Source organism: Chenopodium quinoa, unplaced genomic scaffold (assembly GCF_001683475.1).
Source record: "Chenopodium quinoa cultivar QQ74 unplaced genomic scaffold, ASM168347v1, whole genome shotgun sequence".
Taxonomy (NCBI): Eukaryota; Viridiplantae; Streptophyta; class Magnoliopsida; order Caryophyllales; family Amaranthaceae; genus Chenopodium; species Chenopodium quinoa.
Window position 1 is genome coordinate 1370909 of NW_018742577.1, and position 20171 is coordinate 1391079.

Below are 20171 nucleotides of genomic sequence, written 5' to 3' on the forward strand. Positions count from 1 at the left end.
TGGCAATGAGATATATAATGGGCCCAACTTATCCTATGGTAACCGTAAGAGCAACCTATCCCGCCCTTATGGTTTTCAATTCCAAATTCGAGTTCGGTTAGCCATTAGAAATTTAACTTAATAAATCGTTAAATCGAGACCGTATCTAGAATTTTGGTTTATCGCTTTACTATTTACTTGGAATTTCATTCGGCTATGTTAATAAAGATTAACCACAATAATTATGTTGGAATTTTGGTTGAGTTGTTCCTCTAACACACAAGTTTAATTACTTCAAAAACAACTTGAAAACACATTTTGTCGGAGAAATAAATTCATTTATACACTATTTAAACAAGACCGCTCTTATTATAGTTTGGATATTAGAATTATGTGTGCACTCAAAGATTTTCCTAATCAAAAGAAGAGTCGTTTAAATCCCAGAGATCAATTAGGAGTTCCTCATGGAAGGGTTCAACCTTCCACACCTTCTACGTAACGAAAAAGGTGTATGAATCTTTAACTCAGCTTTTCATTTTTTTCAACAAATGATATGCTGCATTTTCGTTAACTATGCTACATATATTAAATACATGTCATTGGTCACTCGACGTTGAATCATTAACCAGCAGATATGGAAGCAGCATGCACTAACGTCTTCATCCTTATCTGCATCCACAAGACCACAATGTAACAGTTAATGAAAATGTGAAGGTGCATTTAATCACAAAAGTAATGCATGTTAAACGGAAAAACAAATGGATATCATGCATTTCTTAAACTGTAATAGCAATGAGGGCATACAAAGGGGTTTTAAGCGTTAAAGTTTAGCTTATAACAGTTTCCCACTGCCATCTCTTCTTTCAACCTTTCTGCATCTGAACCTCTCATTTCTGACAATTATCAGAGAACTTCTTTCTGATGAAAGATAAATGCTCTTCAATACACAATTGACAGTACATGCATTTAGCAGAACAAGAAATTATAATGATGAAAGACTGGTAATACATATGAAGTACGAAGTATTAAATACAGAGTATTGATTATTTCCCGCGTCATAGATTATATCGAACCGTTATAATAAATCCAATGACGAGTCGTGTAACTGTCAAAGTTTATAATCTGAACCTGATGCACCACCTGTAAACAATAACAGGAAGCAAAGCAGCTTCTTTCTAACCACCACAAGTCACAACATAAGTCAATTCCCTCTAGTAACAAACTACACCGACAAATTTCAAGAATTCCCTCTTATTGGGCTTTTTCTTCTACCATTTTTTCATCAAAGGAAAGAAAAATAAAAATACAAAAAAAAGGGCAGGGAAATTCTTCTATCATCAGCCTATTTCAATTTTCAATAAGCACAGTCTAACCCCAGCAGCACATCCAGCGTTTTAACATTGAAAAGGGTGCACATAGGACTAAACCCACATGATACACAAGGCTACCTTTTGGCTTCTCTTCATTAAACTACTACAATACTTCCTAGCCATTGATGCTGAAATTCCGGCGGTCATAGTCTTTGGGGACTCCTCTGTTGATACAGGGAACAACAATGAGCTCTCCACAATTTTGAGGAGCAACTTTGAACCATATGGTCGTGATTTTTTTGGAGGCGAACCCACTGGGAGATTTTCCAATGGTCGTCTCCCATCAGATTTCATCTCTGAGGCATTTGGGCTGAAACCAGTAGTCCCTGCCTTCTTGAATCCTAATTACAACATAGATGATTTTGCTACAGGAGTTTGTTTTGCATCAGCAGGAACAGGGTATGATAACGCTACGTCTGATACGCTAGTAAGTCTTCTAACTACCAAAAAAAAAAAAAAAAAGCAAACATTCTACTATAGCTAGAAATTCTTGATTCATAAAGTGTTGAACCTTCTAATGTGCCTAAATTTGGTGTTCTTGTTCCAAGAGTTCTAACACTTCTAAGTCTTACCTATATAAGGATGTAAAAAGCTAACATATTGTGCATAATTATAAAATGCAGTCTGTTCTCCCACTATGGAAGGAAGTAGAGTATTATAAGCAATACCAGCAGCAGCTGAGGGACTATGTTGGTGATGAGAGAGCTAACACAATTCTTGAAGAAGCAGTATACCTAATAAGTATTGGAACCAATGATTTCTTAGAGAACTACTATGCACGCCATAAAAGACGATTGGAATTTAGTATTGAAGAGTACCAATATTTCCTCATTGGGATTGCTAATGACTTCATTAAAGAACTATATAATCTTGGAGCTCGTAGAATATCACTCGGTGGCCTACCTCCGATGGGATGTTTGCCATTGGAAAGAACCAGAAACATCATGTTTAAGCGTCAATGCATAGAAGAATACAACCAGGTAGCTAGAGAATTTAATATGAAATTGGCAAATTTGGTCGACAGGCTAAACACAGAGCTGAAGGGAATACAGCTATTATTATCAAACCCTTACGACATTCTCTTAGAGATGATTCAAAAGCCATCTTCTTTCGGTAAGATATTTTCACTTAAAACTGAAAGGGCCCAGCCTGAAAAGTGTGAAGAAATGCAACAAACATTTTCAGTCACATGATATATCATGCTATTTACCCTTTCAGATACCAACTAATGTTTTGCAACAGCTAGCTGGCTTTAAACTCAGCCATTGGGCAGTTAAATCCTTAAAATCATACATAGCACAACATAATGCATTAAATTTCAAGCTTCATGGCTCACATTTTTCATGAAATCATCTTGCACTTCATGCAAAAATTACTTTTCTGTTTAAACCAAACAAAAATTTATAACCTTTCTTTTTAAGTAAACTTGCAAGAAAATACCCTTATCGGGCCTTATATATACTATAAGTCAATTCTTGGAATGAGTAAATAAAATGTAACTTTACAACTGTTTTATTATAAAATTTATTTTTAGGAGAATACAAATACGAGTAGTTATTATTTATTTGCTATGAAAATTATAAAGCATTATCATACTAATCTCCGTCCCATATTATAGTGCCTATTTCATTTTTCATGGTCAAACTTCAAAAACTTTGACTAAAAATTCTCATCAATATACACAAAAAGATATAATCATCTGAGATATGTTGTTGGATTCATCTCAATGTGTAGTTTTATAATAAATAATTTAAATTTCTATTAATACTTAATAAAAGGCATCGATGGACAAATGTACGTCTTGAAGATCGTGCAAAATAAAATAGGCACTACATTTTTGGACAGAGGGAGTATTTATAACTGCCAACACATTCAAGTAATTAATGTATATGGATGCTTAATTTCTTATTTTCAGGATTTGACAATGCAGACATAGGATGTTGTGCCACTGGATATCTTGAGATGGGTTATATGTGCGATCAACTCAACCCATTCACATGTAAAGATGCTGATAAATATGTATTTTGGGATGCTTTCCATCCCACTGAAAGAACAAATGGTCTTGTAGCTGCTCATCTGATGAAGAAATGGTCAACCAAGTTTCTATAATTGACAACAAGGTATATGATCCCCTCCTACAATGCAATGAGGCATCATGTGCAATTGTGCATACCACATTACATCAGAGTAAGACTGTATAATATAATTTTCATCAGACACCTTAATCCTTAGTTCCTTACTCCTTAGAGTAAATAATCCTGTTAATTCATTGTCTAAGATCCTGAAACAGAATCTAATTGCAAAAAAAAATAAAAAATAAAGAAAAGAGAGAGAGAGAGAGAGAGAGAGAGAGAGAGAGAGAGAGAGAGAGAGAGAGAGAGATGCCTCCTATTTCATTTCCACGCTTCCCAACTTTGACAAGCAAAATGATAAAATAAGTTTCTACTTATTCTGTAGATTTATGTTGATTGCAGGTTGGCAAGAACTTTCATATGCAGTTAACAGAATGTAAAGCAGAAAAACAAGAGCCTAATTATGATATAGTATTGCAACAACTAGCAGAGGATGGCATGAACCTTGAATACAGAGTGAACATCACTTCGGCTCCTTGGGAAAATGCAATTTGATCAAGGAAGGAAGCTCAGCTAAATCCACTTTTGATTTTCCAAGCAAAATACTCTTCAATTTATCATCACAATTAACATAATTTTTGTTTTGTGGATCCTGCATGGACACACTTCTTGTCAGCATCAAGGCAAACAATATGTCAAGAATCAAATGTACTATGATAATTGGAGGAGAGGAATCAACTGTTGTTACATATTTGCACCCCTCCTTTCTCTGTTATTTATTCTCTTCATCAGCTCATTTAACAGAAAAAACTAGGCAACATATCTAAGACCCCTTGATGTAAAGGAGAATAAACAGTTCAAATATAATGTAAGATGAAATAGGTTCCAAAGCATGAGACAATGCCACACTAAAAGTATACAAATTGTATATTTGGTACAAGGTAAATGAGAGGTAATGACTACTTGAGCATACTTTTGCATGGAAAGTCCTATTGACATGTTTATGATACTGCATCTCCACCCCAAGCATGTGTTTTTCTTCCTAAACTTTCATTACCATTTGGAACTACCTTCAGAGTAGGAATGAGAATTAACGTAGAAAATCGAATACTTGGAGATAAAAAGCAGTAACATTACAAAAATAAGAAGGGGTAAGAAAAAGCACAGACTCATTGAAATCACCTCAATTTATGACCTTTGACCAAATGGACCTAAAATATAACAGGAACTACTAATTGAATACCTAAAATCTGCTCCACAAAAGTATAGAATTCTTGAGGATAAACTACCACAGAACAAGCAGCTGAAAGTGAGACGATACACTAATCAAATGTTACATTATTAACAAATAATATCTTCTGACTGAACAGGATCTGACCATAAATAATTTAAGAATCTTCTAACAATAGGAAACTTTTAAAATTGTGAAAGTAAATCCCCTAAATCATCAGAATTAAATATCAAAGAGAAACTATTTGGTGTAACCTGGAGATTATTTGTTTTGATGTAGGACCAAACTCGCATGAAGCACCCCAAGCGAGAAATCTGAGATTGACCAACAAACTCCCGCAAAGTTGATGGGAGATTTACTAGATCAATCAAATTAGCAAGCTTTTTTGGATTGTCTATCACACTTTTCTTCAAACGCGGTGGTAGCATTTTAAACCTTCATGCCACAAATAAAGATAAATTAGTAACTGTCACCAGCATTATCTACTTCTGTTTCTATGCTTTCAAGTATGTAACAGAAAACATTTTTTTGGTGCAGATAATGATCTACTCAAAATATATACTTCTATACTACATCACAATAGCATACAAAAGACTACTAGATGCCTGTTACAAGTGCACATGTCCAATCAATAATCAGTAAGAATTGCCTAGACTAAAACCTTTTGATCCATCCTCATAGACCTTAGTAAGGAAGGTAAAGAGGGGACTTTTTCTTTGTCAATAACTAATTCATATAACATGCACTAGCAAAATATAGCATACAATTTAGTAACTAAGGTTGGACCATTTCTAGATAACATTTCATTTATACAAGTAGTTCACAACTTATATAATGAATTTCGATGTCAACTTCTTGAAAGTGGATATAGGATTATAGGTGTAAATTCATTTTCTCCAACTACAGGTAACAACCAGTTCTTCTATACTCAATCAAACCAAACTAACAAAACATGGGAGGTCCTCAATACCGAGTTAAATTGAATCCTCAATTACGAAACCTGATATGCCAGAAAGATACCATGTAGCAACTCTAGATGCTATCAAGACTTTCTGCGTAAACACCCTAATCGTCCTCAATCGTTTTTTTTTTTTTTTTTATTCCCCAATACCCCAAGTTGGAAATTTCTCCATTAGTTAAGCTTATAGTTAATCATATGGATGCCAACTAGTAAGTTTTGGTGGGACTTCGGAGTGAATATTGCTTACAATATCTCCTTTGTCGGTCTCTATACATCAAAATGATAATTAAATAACTTGAACCCCCCCCCCCCCCGTTCATCTTTCAGCTTACTGTCAGTAACTTGGAAAACCCATCTCAGAATTTGTACTTATACTCAATAAATATGGAGGAAAAAGAGAAAGATATCATCTTTAGTCAAATTCCAAGGTTTAAGACAGATTTATGCACATTTAACAAGATTGTAACTCAGAAAAACAGAGCAAATTCAAAGGGGACTTTTATCAAACACTTGTTGTGCATGCTCCTTATCACTACTATTTGGTATGTAATTTTGCAAACATGATAGTGATGGTTGATGTAATCGATCAACAAGCTCAAAAAATGGTTGTAATTTAGTGAATCATTCAATATAAACAAATAATTGAATTTTAGAGAAATTAAGGCTAAAAAAGAAGAAACCTGGAGAATAAATTTGGAGCGACGTTAATTGGGAAGAACAGCAGGCAATGAAAGAGTGTTTTTTACAAGGGTTTTGCGCGCAGCCTCTCTCCAAATTTGCTGACAGTTGAAGTGTCAATACCTTACTGCTAGATTTTATGTGTTGCGCGGTTGATATTCAATTTGTCGTAAAACATTGAAAAAAAATGTGTCAAAGATTAGTGTAACGATTGAATTGGAATGACAATCATGAAATAAAATGTGTCAAAAATTAGTGTAACGATTGAGTTGGAATGAAAATCGTGGAATAAATTTCTCAAGTTAGGTCGGCGCTAATGTATTAGTAATTTAGTACTTTGTATATGACTATATGAAACTATGAGAGTTGAAGTTTTTTGTCAAGTTGTAACATTAAGTCTTTTGTGAAAAGAAAAAAAAAAAATGAAGTTTATCGTTTTACTCCGTAGCATTCTATTCACTTGATTTCTCTTATTTGAATTTATTAAAGCTTTATAAACCTCATTTGCTCGGTAACATAGCTGGAATTATTGTAGTTGTTAATTGAGCTTTTACCTCTCTTGTTAACCCTTATCGCAATTTGTTTGGTGAATAGAACATGAGTACATGACATGACAACTTTAATTTCATATCTGAGCTTATTTTATGTGGTTAACTAGAGGTGTAAGTGAGAGCTTTGAGGAACATTCTTACTCAGTACATTCTAACACACATGTTGCAAAATTTGAGAAACTTATCCCCTTGATATCAATCAAACATCTGTGTTGCTCTGAAGAATAAATGATGCTCGAATTCAACAAATGGTGAAAGTTCAAAGTTGAAGTAGAAACGCAATAAGGACACAGAACATCTTAAAACATGCAAAAACTTTGGTGAATTTATTTTTGCCCAGCAACTTCAGCACAGGCATAATTTCAATCAATAATCCCTTTCTCCTCCAAAATGCTGAGTTGCTCAGCGTTTCTGTTCGAAGAATACTAGACCTCATAAAACGTACAACAGACTAGATTACAAGCACTAAAACTACAACCGGTAAACAAAAAGCTCAAGCCAACACACATCTGTGGGATTTTTCAAAATCCCAAACTAGAATCAAGAATGCGAAGATGTTTTCGCTTTAAATAAATCAATGCTTTCTCATCTGGCTACTCATCAGTTACACAGCCCCTTGAAGCTGACTGCACATTCTTGATATACTGAAAATGAAGGAACACAACTGTCAGTAAAATTACAGGAGTGTGGACTTTGTTAGAAGGGTGTAAAGAAATGCAAGCGATACCTTGTACAGTACTCCCCTGTTAGCTTTGTATGCAGGTGCGGTCCACTTTCTTTTTCGCTCCTCCATCTCTTCGTCCGTCAGCTGAACATCCATAATCTTTTTCCCAACGTCAATCGTGATGATGTCTCCATTCTGCACCAAACCTATTGGTCCACCCTCCTAAACATTCCGAAAAGTATAATTACATTAGATCCTACCATTTCTGTTTGTCTAGAACTTCAAATTTAGCAAACCACACCCCTCGAAGGATTGAAAATTTGTTATAAGAAAGACTAAACAATGAAAGACAAAGAATTGTGCATACTTGTGCTTCAGGGCAAACATGACCAATAACAAATCCATGTGAACCTCCTGAAAACCTTCCATCAGTTAGGAGAGCCACATCCTGCAACAATCCAAAGCATGGTTATGTTAGGCATAATTCGAGAAGAAATCTAATGTTTCAACTACCCCTTTGTTCTTTTGGGCTATGTTACTTAAACCAGGTATTGGTGTTAGACACTAGAACTGTGAACCTGTCCAAGTTCACACTCTGATATAATTTTTTTTTAAAAATTCCATGTTTTCTGTCCAGAATGAAGGGTCAACTGAGGTCTCAGTGGAAGGATCCAATAGGGATACTTGAGGCAAAACAAAGAGTCAGGTTAATATAGCTTTTGGCATTTTGTACCAAAATTCCTTTCCCTCCAAAACGGGTACCAGGAGTGCTTGTTTTATATTTTCTTTGATCAAATACTTACAGAATTACAACTACAAAAGGACACAACGCCCCAAGAGATTGAATACATAATTACATACGTGTAAATAAAATAACTAGATACAAAAGCTATGACTGTTGGAATAACCCTGACGGGGTGTTTGGTATGTGGAAATGGGAGTTGGGGAATAGAGAGTGGGATAGAGATTGGAAATTCATAAATTAATTGACAATTTCTTGTTTGGTGGATTGATGGAAATAGGTCGGGAATAAACAGCAATTTACAACATATCCTTACACACGCTTTTCCTCTTTCCTTCTCATATACTATAGCAATGAGGAATTTAACTTTTCTCTCAATTCCCATCCTCAATTACCTGCCCTCCATACATAATAAAATAGTGAGGAATGAGGTCTTCATTTCCCATTTGCCATTTCACTATCATTTCCCATTCCTCTTTAATAAACATGGGAAATAAGTTGAGTTGGAAAATCATTTCCCGTTCCCTAGAATACCAACCTCATTTCTAATCAAACAAATACCCCATTAAGTTATCAAAAGTATTTGAGGGGAATTTGGAAACTAAAACCTATTCTTTCTTTGACAGAAGATGTCATCATATCAGATGTAATACATAAGATATCATATGTGAAGGGTCATATTACTATCAATGATGATGTGCTGACCCAGAAATAAAGTGACATTAAACCTCGCTGATGACGTAAGCAAAGGCTGTAAGAGTCCGTTTAAGATAGAGATAAACAGTGAGAATATGGCTAGCAAAATGCCAACATTAACATTATTACCCCAAAGCTTCTAAGGAGATTGGGAAGAGTGAGGTCAAGATGATTTCATTATTTCAGGCACAATGCAAGCATGTAGATCATGTCAAAATACCTTTCCCAGTCCTGCTCCCATTATAGCGCTAGTTGGTGTCAACATTTCAGGCATGCCAGGTCCACCTTTTGGCCCTTCTCCTCTAATGACTACTACTTTACCCTGAAATATATTTAAATTAATAAGCAAGCAGCAAATATATATGAAAATTTTTGATCAGTCAGTCACTGTACGTGAACCAACAGTTGCACAAAAAGTACCTTGAAACTCTGGGGGTCTTCTGAAATAGCAGTTATCATAGCTTCTTCTCCTTCAAAAACAAGGGCTGGACCTGAAAGTTTATATATAAAAGTTTCTCAGTTGCATTATTAGGTCTAGTGAGAAAAGGAAAATCCTGTTTTTTCACAACTTCACATAGTTCTAAAATTAGAAGGCCACGAGATTTATAATAACCCAAAAAGTGTTTGGCTAGAAGGGAAATTACCAGAAAAATATAGTCCTTCCTTTCCTGTAATTTTTGCTACAGAGCCCTCTGGAGCAAGATTACCATACAATATCTGTATATGCCCCGTTTCCTTAATGGGGTTTGACAATGACCGTATTATTTGCTGAAACATATGAACAAACAGTTTAATAAATTATTAATAAGAAAATTTGAAGGATAAAACTTTTTACATGAATAGTGAATACAGCATGGAAGATATGCATCATACCTGACCTTCAGCCAAGGCTGGGAAGAGTCTGGCATTCTCTGCCAATGTTTTCCCAGTAACTAGACAAACAAGAAACACAAAAGAGCATGACTTATTATATAAAAGATTAACAAAAGCAAATGACTTGAAGCAAAAGCATGTCCAAGGGTGCAGGAAGAATTACCAGTGATGCAGTCCCCATCTAGAAATCCTAGCTCAAGAAGGTAGCGAATCACTGCAGGTGTGCCACCAACCTATAAAGATCCATCAAAAGAAGTATAAGTTACAATACTGAAAACAAAACAAAGCTCACCTAATAGCCCAAGTAAGGAAATTATCATTTGGCTACAAAAGTCAAAAGTTAAAATTCGATCAAGGTAAGGGGAGCTCAAATGTACCTTATGTAAATCTTCCATAACGTATTTTCCACTTGGCTTAAGGTCTGCAAGGAATGGAACCTGATCGCTTATCTTCTGAAAGTCATCAAGAGTTAAGTCTACACCAACGGACCTACATAGACACAAGAGGCCTATTAGGCACCAATTTCAAGCAGGCTACAGAAATTACACAGCAGCATATCTCACCTGGCAATAGCAATTAGATGCAAGACAGCATTGGTCGACCCACCAAGGGCCATCACCACAACCATTGCATTCCGCAGAGATTTCTCAGTTATTATGTCTCGTGGCTTTAAGTCCATTTTAAGCAGTTCGAGGAGATATTTTCCAGCAAGACGGCATTCATCTAGTTTCAGAGGGTCTTCAGCTGGTGTTGACGAGCTTAGAAAAAGAAGGGGGAATTATAACCCAAGAAAGAACAAAAGCTCAACTCTATTAAGTAAATAGAATACCTGTAAGGAATAGACATTCCCATAGCCTCAATAGCTGATGCCATGGTATTTGCAGTATACATACCACCACAAGCTCCTGCTCCAGGACAGGAATTACGGATGACATTCATTCTTTGTTCATCATTAATAGACCCGCTAACGAATTCCCCGTAACACTACAGAAGAGTCAAAAAAAAAATGAAAAATTGCACATTTGCACTTAAAGGTAATTGCTTTAGTTCAGCAACAAATTACAAATTTAACACAAAGCATTAGAACATATCATCAATAATATTCCCCCTAACATATACTAAATAATACTACTGCTACAGCATGAAAATCTCAAATGAGCTGCTTAAGTAGTAGAGTTAAGAGTTATAGCATGCATTTCCAGCAAAGCGCTGCCATTCATTCAAAGTCGAAAGACAGGGAAAGATAACTTGACAGCATGATAGTTGTGCATTAAGGTGACAAGAAATCCTTAAAATCCAGCACATTTATTCTTAAGAGGATAAAATTCATATTCAAGGAAACGAAGGTCACATGGAAAATTAGCTACATACCTGGAACGCATTAACAATGTCCAACGTATGACCTTGAAAATGACCAGGCTGCAAATCAAAATTAAAAGATAAATAAAAGATGGTTTTACAGAGGGGCAAAGAAAGATGGAGCAATACAAAGTTTCCAATCTCCAATCCTGACCTTGATCGTACCACCATAGACCATGATGCCTGGCCTATTAAGGCGTCCCATAGCCATGATTGTACCCGGCATCTGTAAACAGCACAATCATCAACAACGTATAGGCAGTGGCCCAACTTACTGTATACTTAACCAAACTCAAGATAGCATCTTATTAAAATACAAAGTACATGTATCAGCCTCAAAGAAGCAATAATATAATTTAGCAAACAACAGGATACAGGGACCCAATTTTAGAAATTGGATACTGAACACCTTCAAAATTTAAAATTCAAATGAGAGTAAACAATTTGCATTGAACATTTATCTCATGTGTCACATTGCCAAATAACATGATTCATCAGTTCTCATTTCCATCAAATGTTGAGCAACATATATGCATAAAATGCTCTAATTTCAATTTTATGCATCAAAGAAACAAACAATCAACACACGAATGAATTATTCACAAATTACAACCTCAAAGTAAGTCACTATTCAAAATTTTTAGGACTGGAAATTAACTACCAACCATCATGGTTAGGGATCCATTATAATAACACATATGTTTTAAATCCCACAGATGACAATACACTTGATATTGTAACTCAACACGAAACGAAGATACTAATCTCGATCATCATAGACAAGTTGATGACCAGAATAAGCAATACTTACATTTTTATCACATCCAGGGATAGAGATGTTTCCATCATACCATTGAGCAGACATAACCGTCTCAATACTATCAGCAATCAAATCCCGTGATTGCAAACTGTAACACATGCCTCTAGTACCCATCGAGATAGCATCACTAACACCAATAGTGTTGAACCTAAAGCCAATCATCCCGGCCTCTTGGACTCCCTCTTTCACTGCTTCTGCTAGCTCTAACAGGTGCATATTGCAAGTATTACCTTCGTACCAAACCGATGAAATACCAATCTGAGGTTTGCTCATATCATCTTCTGACAGTCCAACTCCATAAAGAACAGCTTGCGAGGCACCTTGAGACTTAGGTTCAGTAATGCGAGAGCTGTACTTGTTGAGCTTTCCCCCTGTGGATTCTGATGTAACAACTGTCTGTGGTTCGGCTGTTGGACTTGAGAGTGAAGCAACACATTTCAAAGGCCGATAGCTATGAGCATTTGGAGCTAATCGTTTTGAAATGCAGGGAGCAGCGAAGTTTGAACCCACATTCGGAACGACAAGAGCAGCTTGCATCTTTGTTGACTATTATAGCTGTATAGCAAAAGAGTAATTAGGTAAAGATATGGGAACAAACACTGTAATTATGGGGAGAAATTTATCAATGAGTACCAAATTACAACAAAAAAAAATAATGATTAAAACTTCGTTATTAATTATTTACAAATATTCCACCTGAAAAACTATAATCAATCAACCATTCGTTTCTTAGCTCGAATTTCGGGACTAAAACTAACAACCCATTTGGTAGGTGGTAACAGTATGCCAAGAACAACACTGTACTCTAGGTTGAACGATTAAAAAAAACGATTTCACACATGAAACAAAAACAATCAAAGAGAAATAAGCAACATTAAATGGTTGTTTAAATCAAAAGGGCAACATCATAAATTTAAAACAAACAAATTAAACAGCACTTTTATTCTAGGATATGATAAAATTGCTCAAAAATTAAAAATCTGAAATTAAGAAAACTAGCATTTCATTGGGTCTAAATTGAAAAGAAAACAGAAATTTCATCCTAAAATCTAACCTGGGTAATGCTAGAAATTGCTTAAAAATCAAAACTTTGAAGATTTCAGCCAAAAAAAATTAAAAATATTCTGTATAATACATTGAAATGAAGCTAAGTACAACTTATAATAAGGAAAGTAATCAAATTAATATAAAAAGTAGGAATTACCTTAATACTGTCGAACTCTGACCTCAGATAAACCCAAAACTGAAGGTTTTAGGTGAGAAAAATGGCGGACGTAAAGAAGCGAGGAGAGAGAGTGAGGGGGTTTAACACAAGTACACAACTAATGGAATTGAGTAATCCAACCAATTATTTACAAGTGAGGTTGGAAAGTGGAATCAGTTTTTGGTTGTTGGGCTTCAAGTCTTTTGACATTATTATCATAGTCCAAATAAGAATACCCATTATGACTTATGAGGTAGTCTATGCTAGTTCGTATGAATTACTTCCTCCCTACCTCCGTTCCACAATTATTATTTTAAGAAGTATGAAATTTCACAAATATTGCAATATTTTATAATTTCTCTCTGTCTCTATTTTATCACATGAATTTCTATATTTATATGCTGCAATATTAGGAGGGCGAATGGAAGTATTTTGTGGATAATAATAGTCGTTATTTTTAGAAGTTTACCTTTAATTAGGGTAGAATTATATTTAAGAAAAGATGTCTTTTTAGATTTTATTAGCTTATCAAATCATTTACTTTAGATTTAGGGGCCGTTTGGTTCGCAGAGGGGAATCGGAATGGAATGCAGAAAGGGAATGGAGGAGAATGGAATGAAACCCTCAAAATTAAGCATGTTGTTTGTTTACAAAAAAAGAATGGGAATCACACCACCATTGCACCACCACATCACCACCACAACACCTATCCTTCATTTTTTTCCACCTTCTCCAGCCACCCCACCGCCCAACCAACAGCCACCCCCAAGAACCCAGACCTCCACGAACCCAAATTCAAACCCACGCCACCACCAAGACGAAACCCAGACCTCCACGAACCCAAATTCAAACCCACGCCTCCACGAACCCAGACCATCTCTTTCCTTCGAACTCCCACCTTGACCTCGTCAAGAGCAACGGCGATTCTTGTGGGAATGGCGTGGAGGTGGTGTTCATCGACGTGTGTGGTGCGGGTGAGGGGATGGAGTGGTGGGTGCGGTGATTTTCGAAGGACGAGTGAGGTGGTGGGTCAGTTTGGTGGTTTTGGGGAAAGGGAGGTAGGATGGTGGGGTTATCTAGTGGTTTAAGGGTAAGGGAGATGGGATTTTTGGTGGTTTCCGGGAGGAGGGGAAAGGGAGGGCATTGATGGTGGTGGTTCGTTAGTGGTCAGTGAAGAGCTGGGGTTGATGGGGTTGGTGGTCAGTGAAGGGTTGGGGTTGATGGGGTGGTCGGCGAAGGGCGGCGAGGGTCAGGCGAAGGGCGGCGAGGGTCCGGCAAGGTGAAGTGAGTTCCGGCAAGGTGCATCCAGTTGATAGGGTATGGTGGTGGACTGGTGGTTGGGGAATGGGAATGCAAAAGGTAGGGTGGGTGGGGAATGGGTTTAGGAGATCTTTGGGTAAACCCAAAAATAAAATGGGGGAATGGGAAGACAAATAAGTGAAAACAAACACTAACAAAGGGAATCATTCCCATTCCCTTTCCCCATTCCAGCGAACCAAACGACCCCTTAAAGATTCTAAACACTAGGATGCAAACCCTATTCCAAAAAAAAAAAAAAAATCTAGGATGCATATCGTAATGGTCCAAGAACCCTTATTTATTTAAAAGATTAGGAGTTTGAAAACAAAAAGAAACATAAAAAATATGTAATTTAAAAAACTTCAAATATTCCAGTATTTTTCATTTATAATTAGTCTTGGTTCTTCTACTTAATTCGAGTTTTTGCATTATGATTTTATAAATTGCCCCAATGAAGAGTGATTCCTAATATTTTTATTTTCACACCTATATTTTTAAAATTAAAAGGTTATAATACTACTTCATGGTTCATAATAGTACTCCGTACTTCATATAGGATAACAAAAAAAATACTCGTATTGTTAATGAAAGGAGTAATTGGATTTTTGATTTTTTTTTTTTTTTTTTTTTTTTTTTTTTTTTTTTTTTTTTGAAGAAAGGGAGCAATTGTTGTTGGGATTAGATTAAGATAATATGAAGGGTAAATCGAATCAATATTGCAACCATATAAGTGGAGCTATGTCCATAGATACTGTTAAAAACAAAACTAGAATTAAGGTAAAAACTAGTTCTTACCCTACCGTTCATGTGAGATCGATTAAGAGGTTTAGTTCCACCTCTCCCCATTCCCTACAATTTTTTTTTTTTTTATCATCTCTTCTTGGACAGAAATTGCACTTCTTAAATCAACTCTAATTATCTCTAATGACAAAACAAAAGCATGAGAGAAACTCCAAGTTGCAAAAACGAAAGAACAAATATGATGCACTATACTATTACTGGTACTCAATATAAATTACAACATACAAAATAACCACTCTTCCCAAATAAATTACACCAATAAATAAAAAAATAAGAGGCTAAGTGCCATGAAGAAAAGCCAATAAGCTCCCCCAAATGAAAATAGTCAAGTACAGGTCGTAGATGCTGTGAACGAGCTAAGTACAAGAAAGAAACCAAAACATATTCATAGAATCTACATACATATGGATGTTGTAAAAGAATCATCACATTAAGTGCACAAAATGGTGAAACTAACTGTACTTCAATACGTAGTAGTATCTATTTGCATGATGAGGTCCTAATCGAGACTGTAAAATCAGTCTTATGCTAGCTCCCTCGACTCATTCACTTTCTCCGGAAGTGACAGAGGCCAGGGAAGAAGAGGCCAGCAAGAGAAAGCTTGTAAGGAAATCAAGGACCGTATAAGGTCAAAGAATCAAAGTTTGTATATAATATTACGCGCCAATGAGGATGTTCTTGTCTTTTAAATACCAACTGTTTTTCCGAGTAGCCAAAGTACTAAAGATAACTCGATACCAAAAATGAGTTGGAGCCAAGTCCTATCTAACATAAATCCGTAAACTGTGATTCCAGCTTTGTTGTTCTCAAAATATGTCACTGCCAAAATACCCAAGATAAAGATATCAGTATGTAAATAAATAACCCTGCAGACTGATAAATTTGATCACTTTCAGAAGACAGATAAAACTCGAGATTAAATTGTGTTAAAAATGAAGTAATTATTACTCTTACCTAGAGCTTGTCGTTTCTGGAAACCGATTGAGCTATAGGCATAAGCAGGGAGAAACTTGGTGTTGTCAACATCATCCTCCTCATCCCCTGCCTCATCGTCATCTGAATGACTGCTCCTCGAATCAAAGAAACCTGGGCTTCCTCCACTGCTGGTCTGGGCTACGGGTGTTTCAGTCTCAGAGGTGGTACCAAAGGACTCAACTGTCGCGCACACATGCCATTTCGCGGAAAGGGAGGTGATTGCTTGAGCTTTGTGTGTTATCTTTGTGGCACTTTGTAGTATTATCACAATCCCGGTCAATAGAGTAATGGAGCATAGCTGCACAATTCCAAGAGAACAAAGTACTCTCATTAGATATTGCTGTTACATTTTTATTACTCCGTATTCTAGACGGAGATTGACATTTCTAAGACCAAAACTTTCTGAGAAAATTTTCATAATAGCTAGGATCCGCGCATACCAACATGTTACCATTAAGTTAGTGTATGCTTAGCTAAATCAAAGTTGAAACTTAAGGGTTTTTTTTCTTCGTATTTTAGCACAAATAACGAGGTAGTTTCAGACAGCTTTTTTGAAAAAGTTAAGTATCGCAAAGGAAATATGGCAAGAGAGACATACTGCAAGTTCTCCAACTCTGAAGATGCTCATATTTGAATGGTTTTTGGTAGTGTACAGCAAGGCAGCAAATTGGCTCGAAGTGATTAAAACCAATGCCAATAAGATAAATGAACGATAACGATGGCTTATGATCCTCAAGTGCCTCCTAATCCGAAGGTGCTCCATCAAAACAGACATGACATCTGAATCTTCCTGGAACACGTTGGCAAAGTCCTTGAGCCGCAGGATCTGAAGGTAGCAGATCAGACGGAAGAGAATGCAGACCAGGAAGAAGACTAATGTCCGATAAAGCCATGATATCAGCTCCAATGAGCATGCTACAATGTCACTCAAAATGATGTTACCCAAGAACGGAATTTGGGAGGCACCAGAAGCATACCACCAGATTTTGTAGGCACATTCGGCTAAAAAGCATGGGAGAACAAAGACAGATAATATCTTCAGTGATCCCTGCATAAGCATAGGAAGAAAAGTTAATCAATTATCTCCATTCAATTAACAATTACATGATTATTGCGATGTTTAAAATTCCTAGGGCCTACCACTTAGCATGAGGCACCCCTAATTTCCAATGACAAAAGTACATTACATGTACTTGAGAAAACTTTGGTTTGCACTAGAGTATGCTTGACTAGAGCTAATCATAACATGATGAACCCGACCCATTTCGGCCTAATCAGTCATGTTGAACAGCTCTTAAGTGTTAATGCAGTGCTTTATGAGGTGGATCAGAAACAAGACCGACTAATATAGTAATCACATAAACCCACTAGTACAAGATCCATAATATTTCCAGACTCTTCTAGTTGATGATGATACTAGTACTATATCATTACTTTATGTCGGCTAATGCAAGATTAACTTAGGAATATTGTAGAGTATTAAAAAAAGGCTAATCACTATCGGTCCCAAATCATCAATTTTAATTAACTCATCTGATCCCGTAATTATGGAGATCAATTTATGTAAGGCATGGTGAATGAATACTCTAAGGAACAATAAGTTATGGTCAGGAAGATTTATTTCTACATCAAATAATTCTACACCTATATTAAGCCAAAATACCAAACTATTTTGGTTAATAAATCATGACACATCCAAAAACACATGACACACGCAAAAGAACATACACAAAGCATATTTTCTCCAAAAGAATGAAAGAGAGAAGGAAAGGTAACTGTATTGAGAAGACAGGCTGGTAGCCAACCTTATATTGACCAAAAGAACAAGCTTCACAAGAATCATAGCTAGACCATTCTTTATTTTCACGTTTGCAAATGCATAAATTCAACTATTAGTATTTTTTAATAACTAATCAATAAATATTTTTTAAAAATGATACGAGTATCTAAGAAGTTGAAAAGTATAAATAAATTAAGACAAATCTAACAAGAACCCACATAATTTGCTCTTAAATATAAATCACCAAAGTTAGTCGAAGTAGGGTGACAACAACAACTTCTTCGTTAAGGTCAGGTTAAAAACCAAACACACTGAGCAATCAGCAAATCAGAATTCCAGAAGTAAGGTAAATTTCAGGCAATCATGCTGCTTCGGATTCCCAACATTTCGATCACAAACACTAAGTTGATCGATTTCAAAGACAGCAAAAGATCAAAAGAACTAAGCATAATTCAATCAGAACATATTTCATAAAAAAGAAGGGATAAACTGGAAAGTGACTCTCATTAATGAATGAATCAAGAAAATCCAAATTTAGAAAGAAATCATTTTTATCACAGTAATTCAATTAGAATTATTAAGACTTTAAGAACCCTAATTATTACACCAAATATTAATTATAATCACCGAAAATACCAGCTCATAAAGTCTTCAAATCAATTATTATGACATCTAAAAATTGAATCATACCATATAATAATACTCGAATATACGGAGTATTAAATAAAATAAAAATACAAGAACAGGGGATCAAATCTAGAAACACCTACCCATGTCACAATCAAACCACATTTCAAAACAGTAATTCACAAACTAATTGATCATAATTTATGACATTTATCACATCCAATGTAGAAAAAATCCATTAAATTAAAGAAAAATAAGTAATTTAAACATAAAATTACCCATTTCATTTGACAATTTAACAAACTCAGAAACAGAGGATGAAATCAAGTCAATCTTTAAGCCAATGCAACCTTCCAGATTAATCACAAACCCATGACACAAATCAAATTTAAACCAATAAAACCCTACATGGGAACAATTATAACATAAATAAAGTACAAAATCACCCAATTCAATCAAAAAATCAACAAACCCAGAAACAGGGAATAAAATCAACCAACAAAATTAATCTAAATACCCAGTGCAACCAATCAAACCCAATTTACCAATCAAACAAAAACCCATTAAAAATCCATAATCAAACAATTAATCATCAACAAAATTAAGGGGAAAAAATACATACATAGACCTGGGTAGTGTAATGATGTCTAACAGAATCACTCTCATCAACAAGCTTATCAAAGAACAAGAACCTTCGAAGACCGTACTTCCGTACATACTGTGTAAGACAAACAAACGAAAGCGTCGCAACGGTGGAGAGAGAGAGTTGCACGACCGTGTCGTAAGGGCGGTCGTGCGTGGCGTCGCAAGAAGGGCAAGCGAGGTAAAAATGGGAGAATGCAGGGACTAGAATTGCAAATATAAGAAAAACGGACCATGATAAAATTGCTGTGTAAATGTTTGATTGATCAACGCACATCCATCGAAGGTAAGAACGAAAGCCGTGCAATTCATCATGGGCGTGCGAAAGTAATCGATTGAATGATTTTCTGGGATTTTGGGATTTTGGTATTAAGCTATGTGTTGGGGTTGCATCATCCCCCATTTTTGGGGAGAAAGATGAAAGAAGAGAAGAGGGTGTAAGAATGTTTATTTGGGTCTAGGGGGTTTTTATATGGATAGTTTAGTACTCGTAAGGGCTTGTTTGATAAGTGGTATTGTAATGTTAAGTTCAAGATGATTCGTGAATATCAAAATATATATGTAAGAAAAATTAATCTGTGCATACTTTAAATTTTATAACACTGATTGGTCATATGAATAAAATAACATATAAGATTATAAAATACAGTACCTAGTACCTATTACCGAGTACATTAGGTTGGTATGTTAAAAGAATATAAAGATGTTATACAGATAAAGAGTATTGTATTAGTGCAACATAAGAAATATGTTTAGGATCGAGATGTGGAACTCGATACCAATTCCTAGTTCATGATATTACAAACTAGCAATGGGATTGGAATAGTTTCATATGGAGTAGTTAGTT

The 20171-nt window shown here is 35.7% G+C and overlaps 4 protein-coding genes across 5 annotated transcripts; 1 reads left to right on the top strand and 3 right to left on the bottom strand.

Annotated features, from left to right (window-relative positions):
* Window positions 1-243: 243 nt before the first annotated feature.
* LOC110720897 (upstream activation factor subunit UAF30-like) lies at window positions 244-6751 on the bottom strand. 2 transcript variants are annotated; one of them, XM_021899981.1, is made up of 4 exons: window positions 6294-6751; window positions 4907-5095; window positions 3926-4073; window positions 244-648 (listed from the first exon to the last, which is right to left on the bottom strand). In XM_021899981.1, exons 2-3 carry the CDS (start codon window positions 5078-5080, stop codon window positions 3945-3947), a joined length of 303 nt encoding a protein of 100 aa, XP_021755673.1. In that variant the 5' UTR covers window positions 5081-5095; window positions 6294-6751; the 3' UTR covers window positions 244-648; window positions 3926-3944. The 2 variants fall into 2 exon arrangements, with proteins under 2 accessions (XP_021755673.1, XP_021755672.1); XM_021899980.1 differs by having other exon boundaries at window positions 250-648; window positions 4907-5087; window positions 6294-6748.
* On the top strand, window positions 660-3938 carry LOC110720896 (GDSL esterase/lipase At4g26790-like). Its single transcript, XM_021899979.1, has one exon. It carries the CDS (start codon window positions 1967-1969, stop codon window positions 2540-2542), a length of 576 nt encoding a protein of 191 aa, XP_021755671.1. The 5' UTR covers window positions 660-1966; the 3' UTR covers window positions 2543-3938.
* Window positions 6752-7141: 390 nt separating the features above from the next.
* Window positions 7142-13397, bottom strand: LOC110720898 (dihydroxy-acid dehydratase, chloroplastic-like). The gene is made up of 15 exons (XM_021899982.1): window positions 13201-13397; window positions 11988-12551; window positions 11331-11402; window positions 11189-11236; window positions 10647-10801; window positions 10381-10575; window positions 10195-10306; window positions 9981-10050; window positions 9818-9876; window positions 9589-9712; window positions 9365-9435; window positions 9165-9266; window positions 7874-7954; window positions 7570-7728; window positions 7142-7486 (listed from the first exon to the last, which is right to left on the bottom strand). The coding sequence occupies exons 2-15, from the start codon at window positions 12531-12533 to the stop codon at window positions 7436-7438; spliced, it is 1845 nt and encodes a 614-aa protein (XP_021755674.1). The 5' UTR covers window positions 12534-12551; window positions 13201-13397; the 3' UTR covers window positions 7142-7435.
* Window positions 13398-15440: 2043 nt separating this feature from the next.
* On the bottom strand, window positions 15441-19862 carry LOC110720899. The gene is made up of 4 exons (XM_021899983.1): window positions 19305-19862; window positions 16874-17323; window positions 16255-16573; window positions 15441-16119 (listed from the first exon to the last, which is right to left on the bottom strand). Exons 1-4 carry the CDS (start codon window positions 19725-19727, stop codon window positions 15986-15988), a joined length of 1326 nt encoding a protein of 441 aa, XP_021755675.1. The 5' UTR covers window positions 19728-19862; the 3' UTR covers window positions 15441-15985.
* Between the last annotated feature and the right edge of the window lie 309 nt (window positions 19863-20171).

Bases quoted from the DNA above. Each gene is read 5' to 3' on its own strand.
- LOC110720896 (XM_021899979.1), top strand. From the start codon at position 1,967: ATGCAGTCTGTTCTCCCACTATGGAAGGAAGTAGAGTATTATAAGCAA.
- LOC110720897 (XM_021899981.1), bottom strand. From the start codon at position 5,080: ATGCTACCACCGCGTTTGAAGAAAAGTGTGATAGACAATCCAAAAAAG. The intron at 4,074-4,906 runs GTTACACCAAAT...GTGTCCATGCAG, and splicing joins TCAAAACAAATAATCTCCAG to GATCCACAAAACAAAAATTA.
- LOC110720898 (XM_021899982.1), bottom strand. From the start codon at position 12,533: ATGCAAGCTGCTCTTGTCGTTCCGAATGTGGGTTCAAACTTCGCTGCT. The intron at 7,955-9,164 runs GTATTTTGACAT...GGATTGTTGCAG, and splicing joins TGGGAGCAGGACTGGGAAAG to GATGTGGCTCTCCTAACTGA. The intron at 7,487-7,569 runs GTATCGCTTGCA...CTTCATTTTCAG, and splicing joins ACAGGGGAGTACTGTACAAG to TATATCAAGAATGTGCAGTC.
- LOC110720899 (XM_021899983.1), bottom strand. From the start codon at position 19,727: ATGGGGGATGATGCAACCCCAACACATAGCTTAATACCAAAATCCCAA. The intron at 16,574-16,873 runs GTATGTCTCTCT...GGAATTGTGCAG, and splicing joins TCAGAGTTGGAGAACTTGCA to CTATGCTCCATTACTCTATT. The intron at 16,120-16,254 runs GTAAGAGTAATA...GTATTTTGGCAG, and splicing joins CCAGAAACGACAAGCTCTAG to TGACATATTTTGAGAACAAC.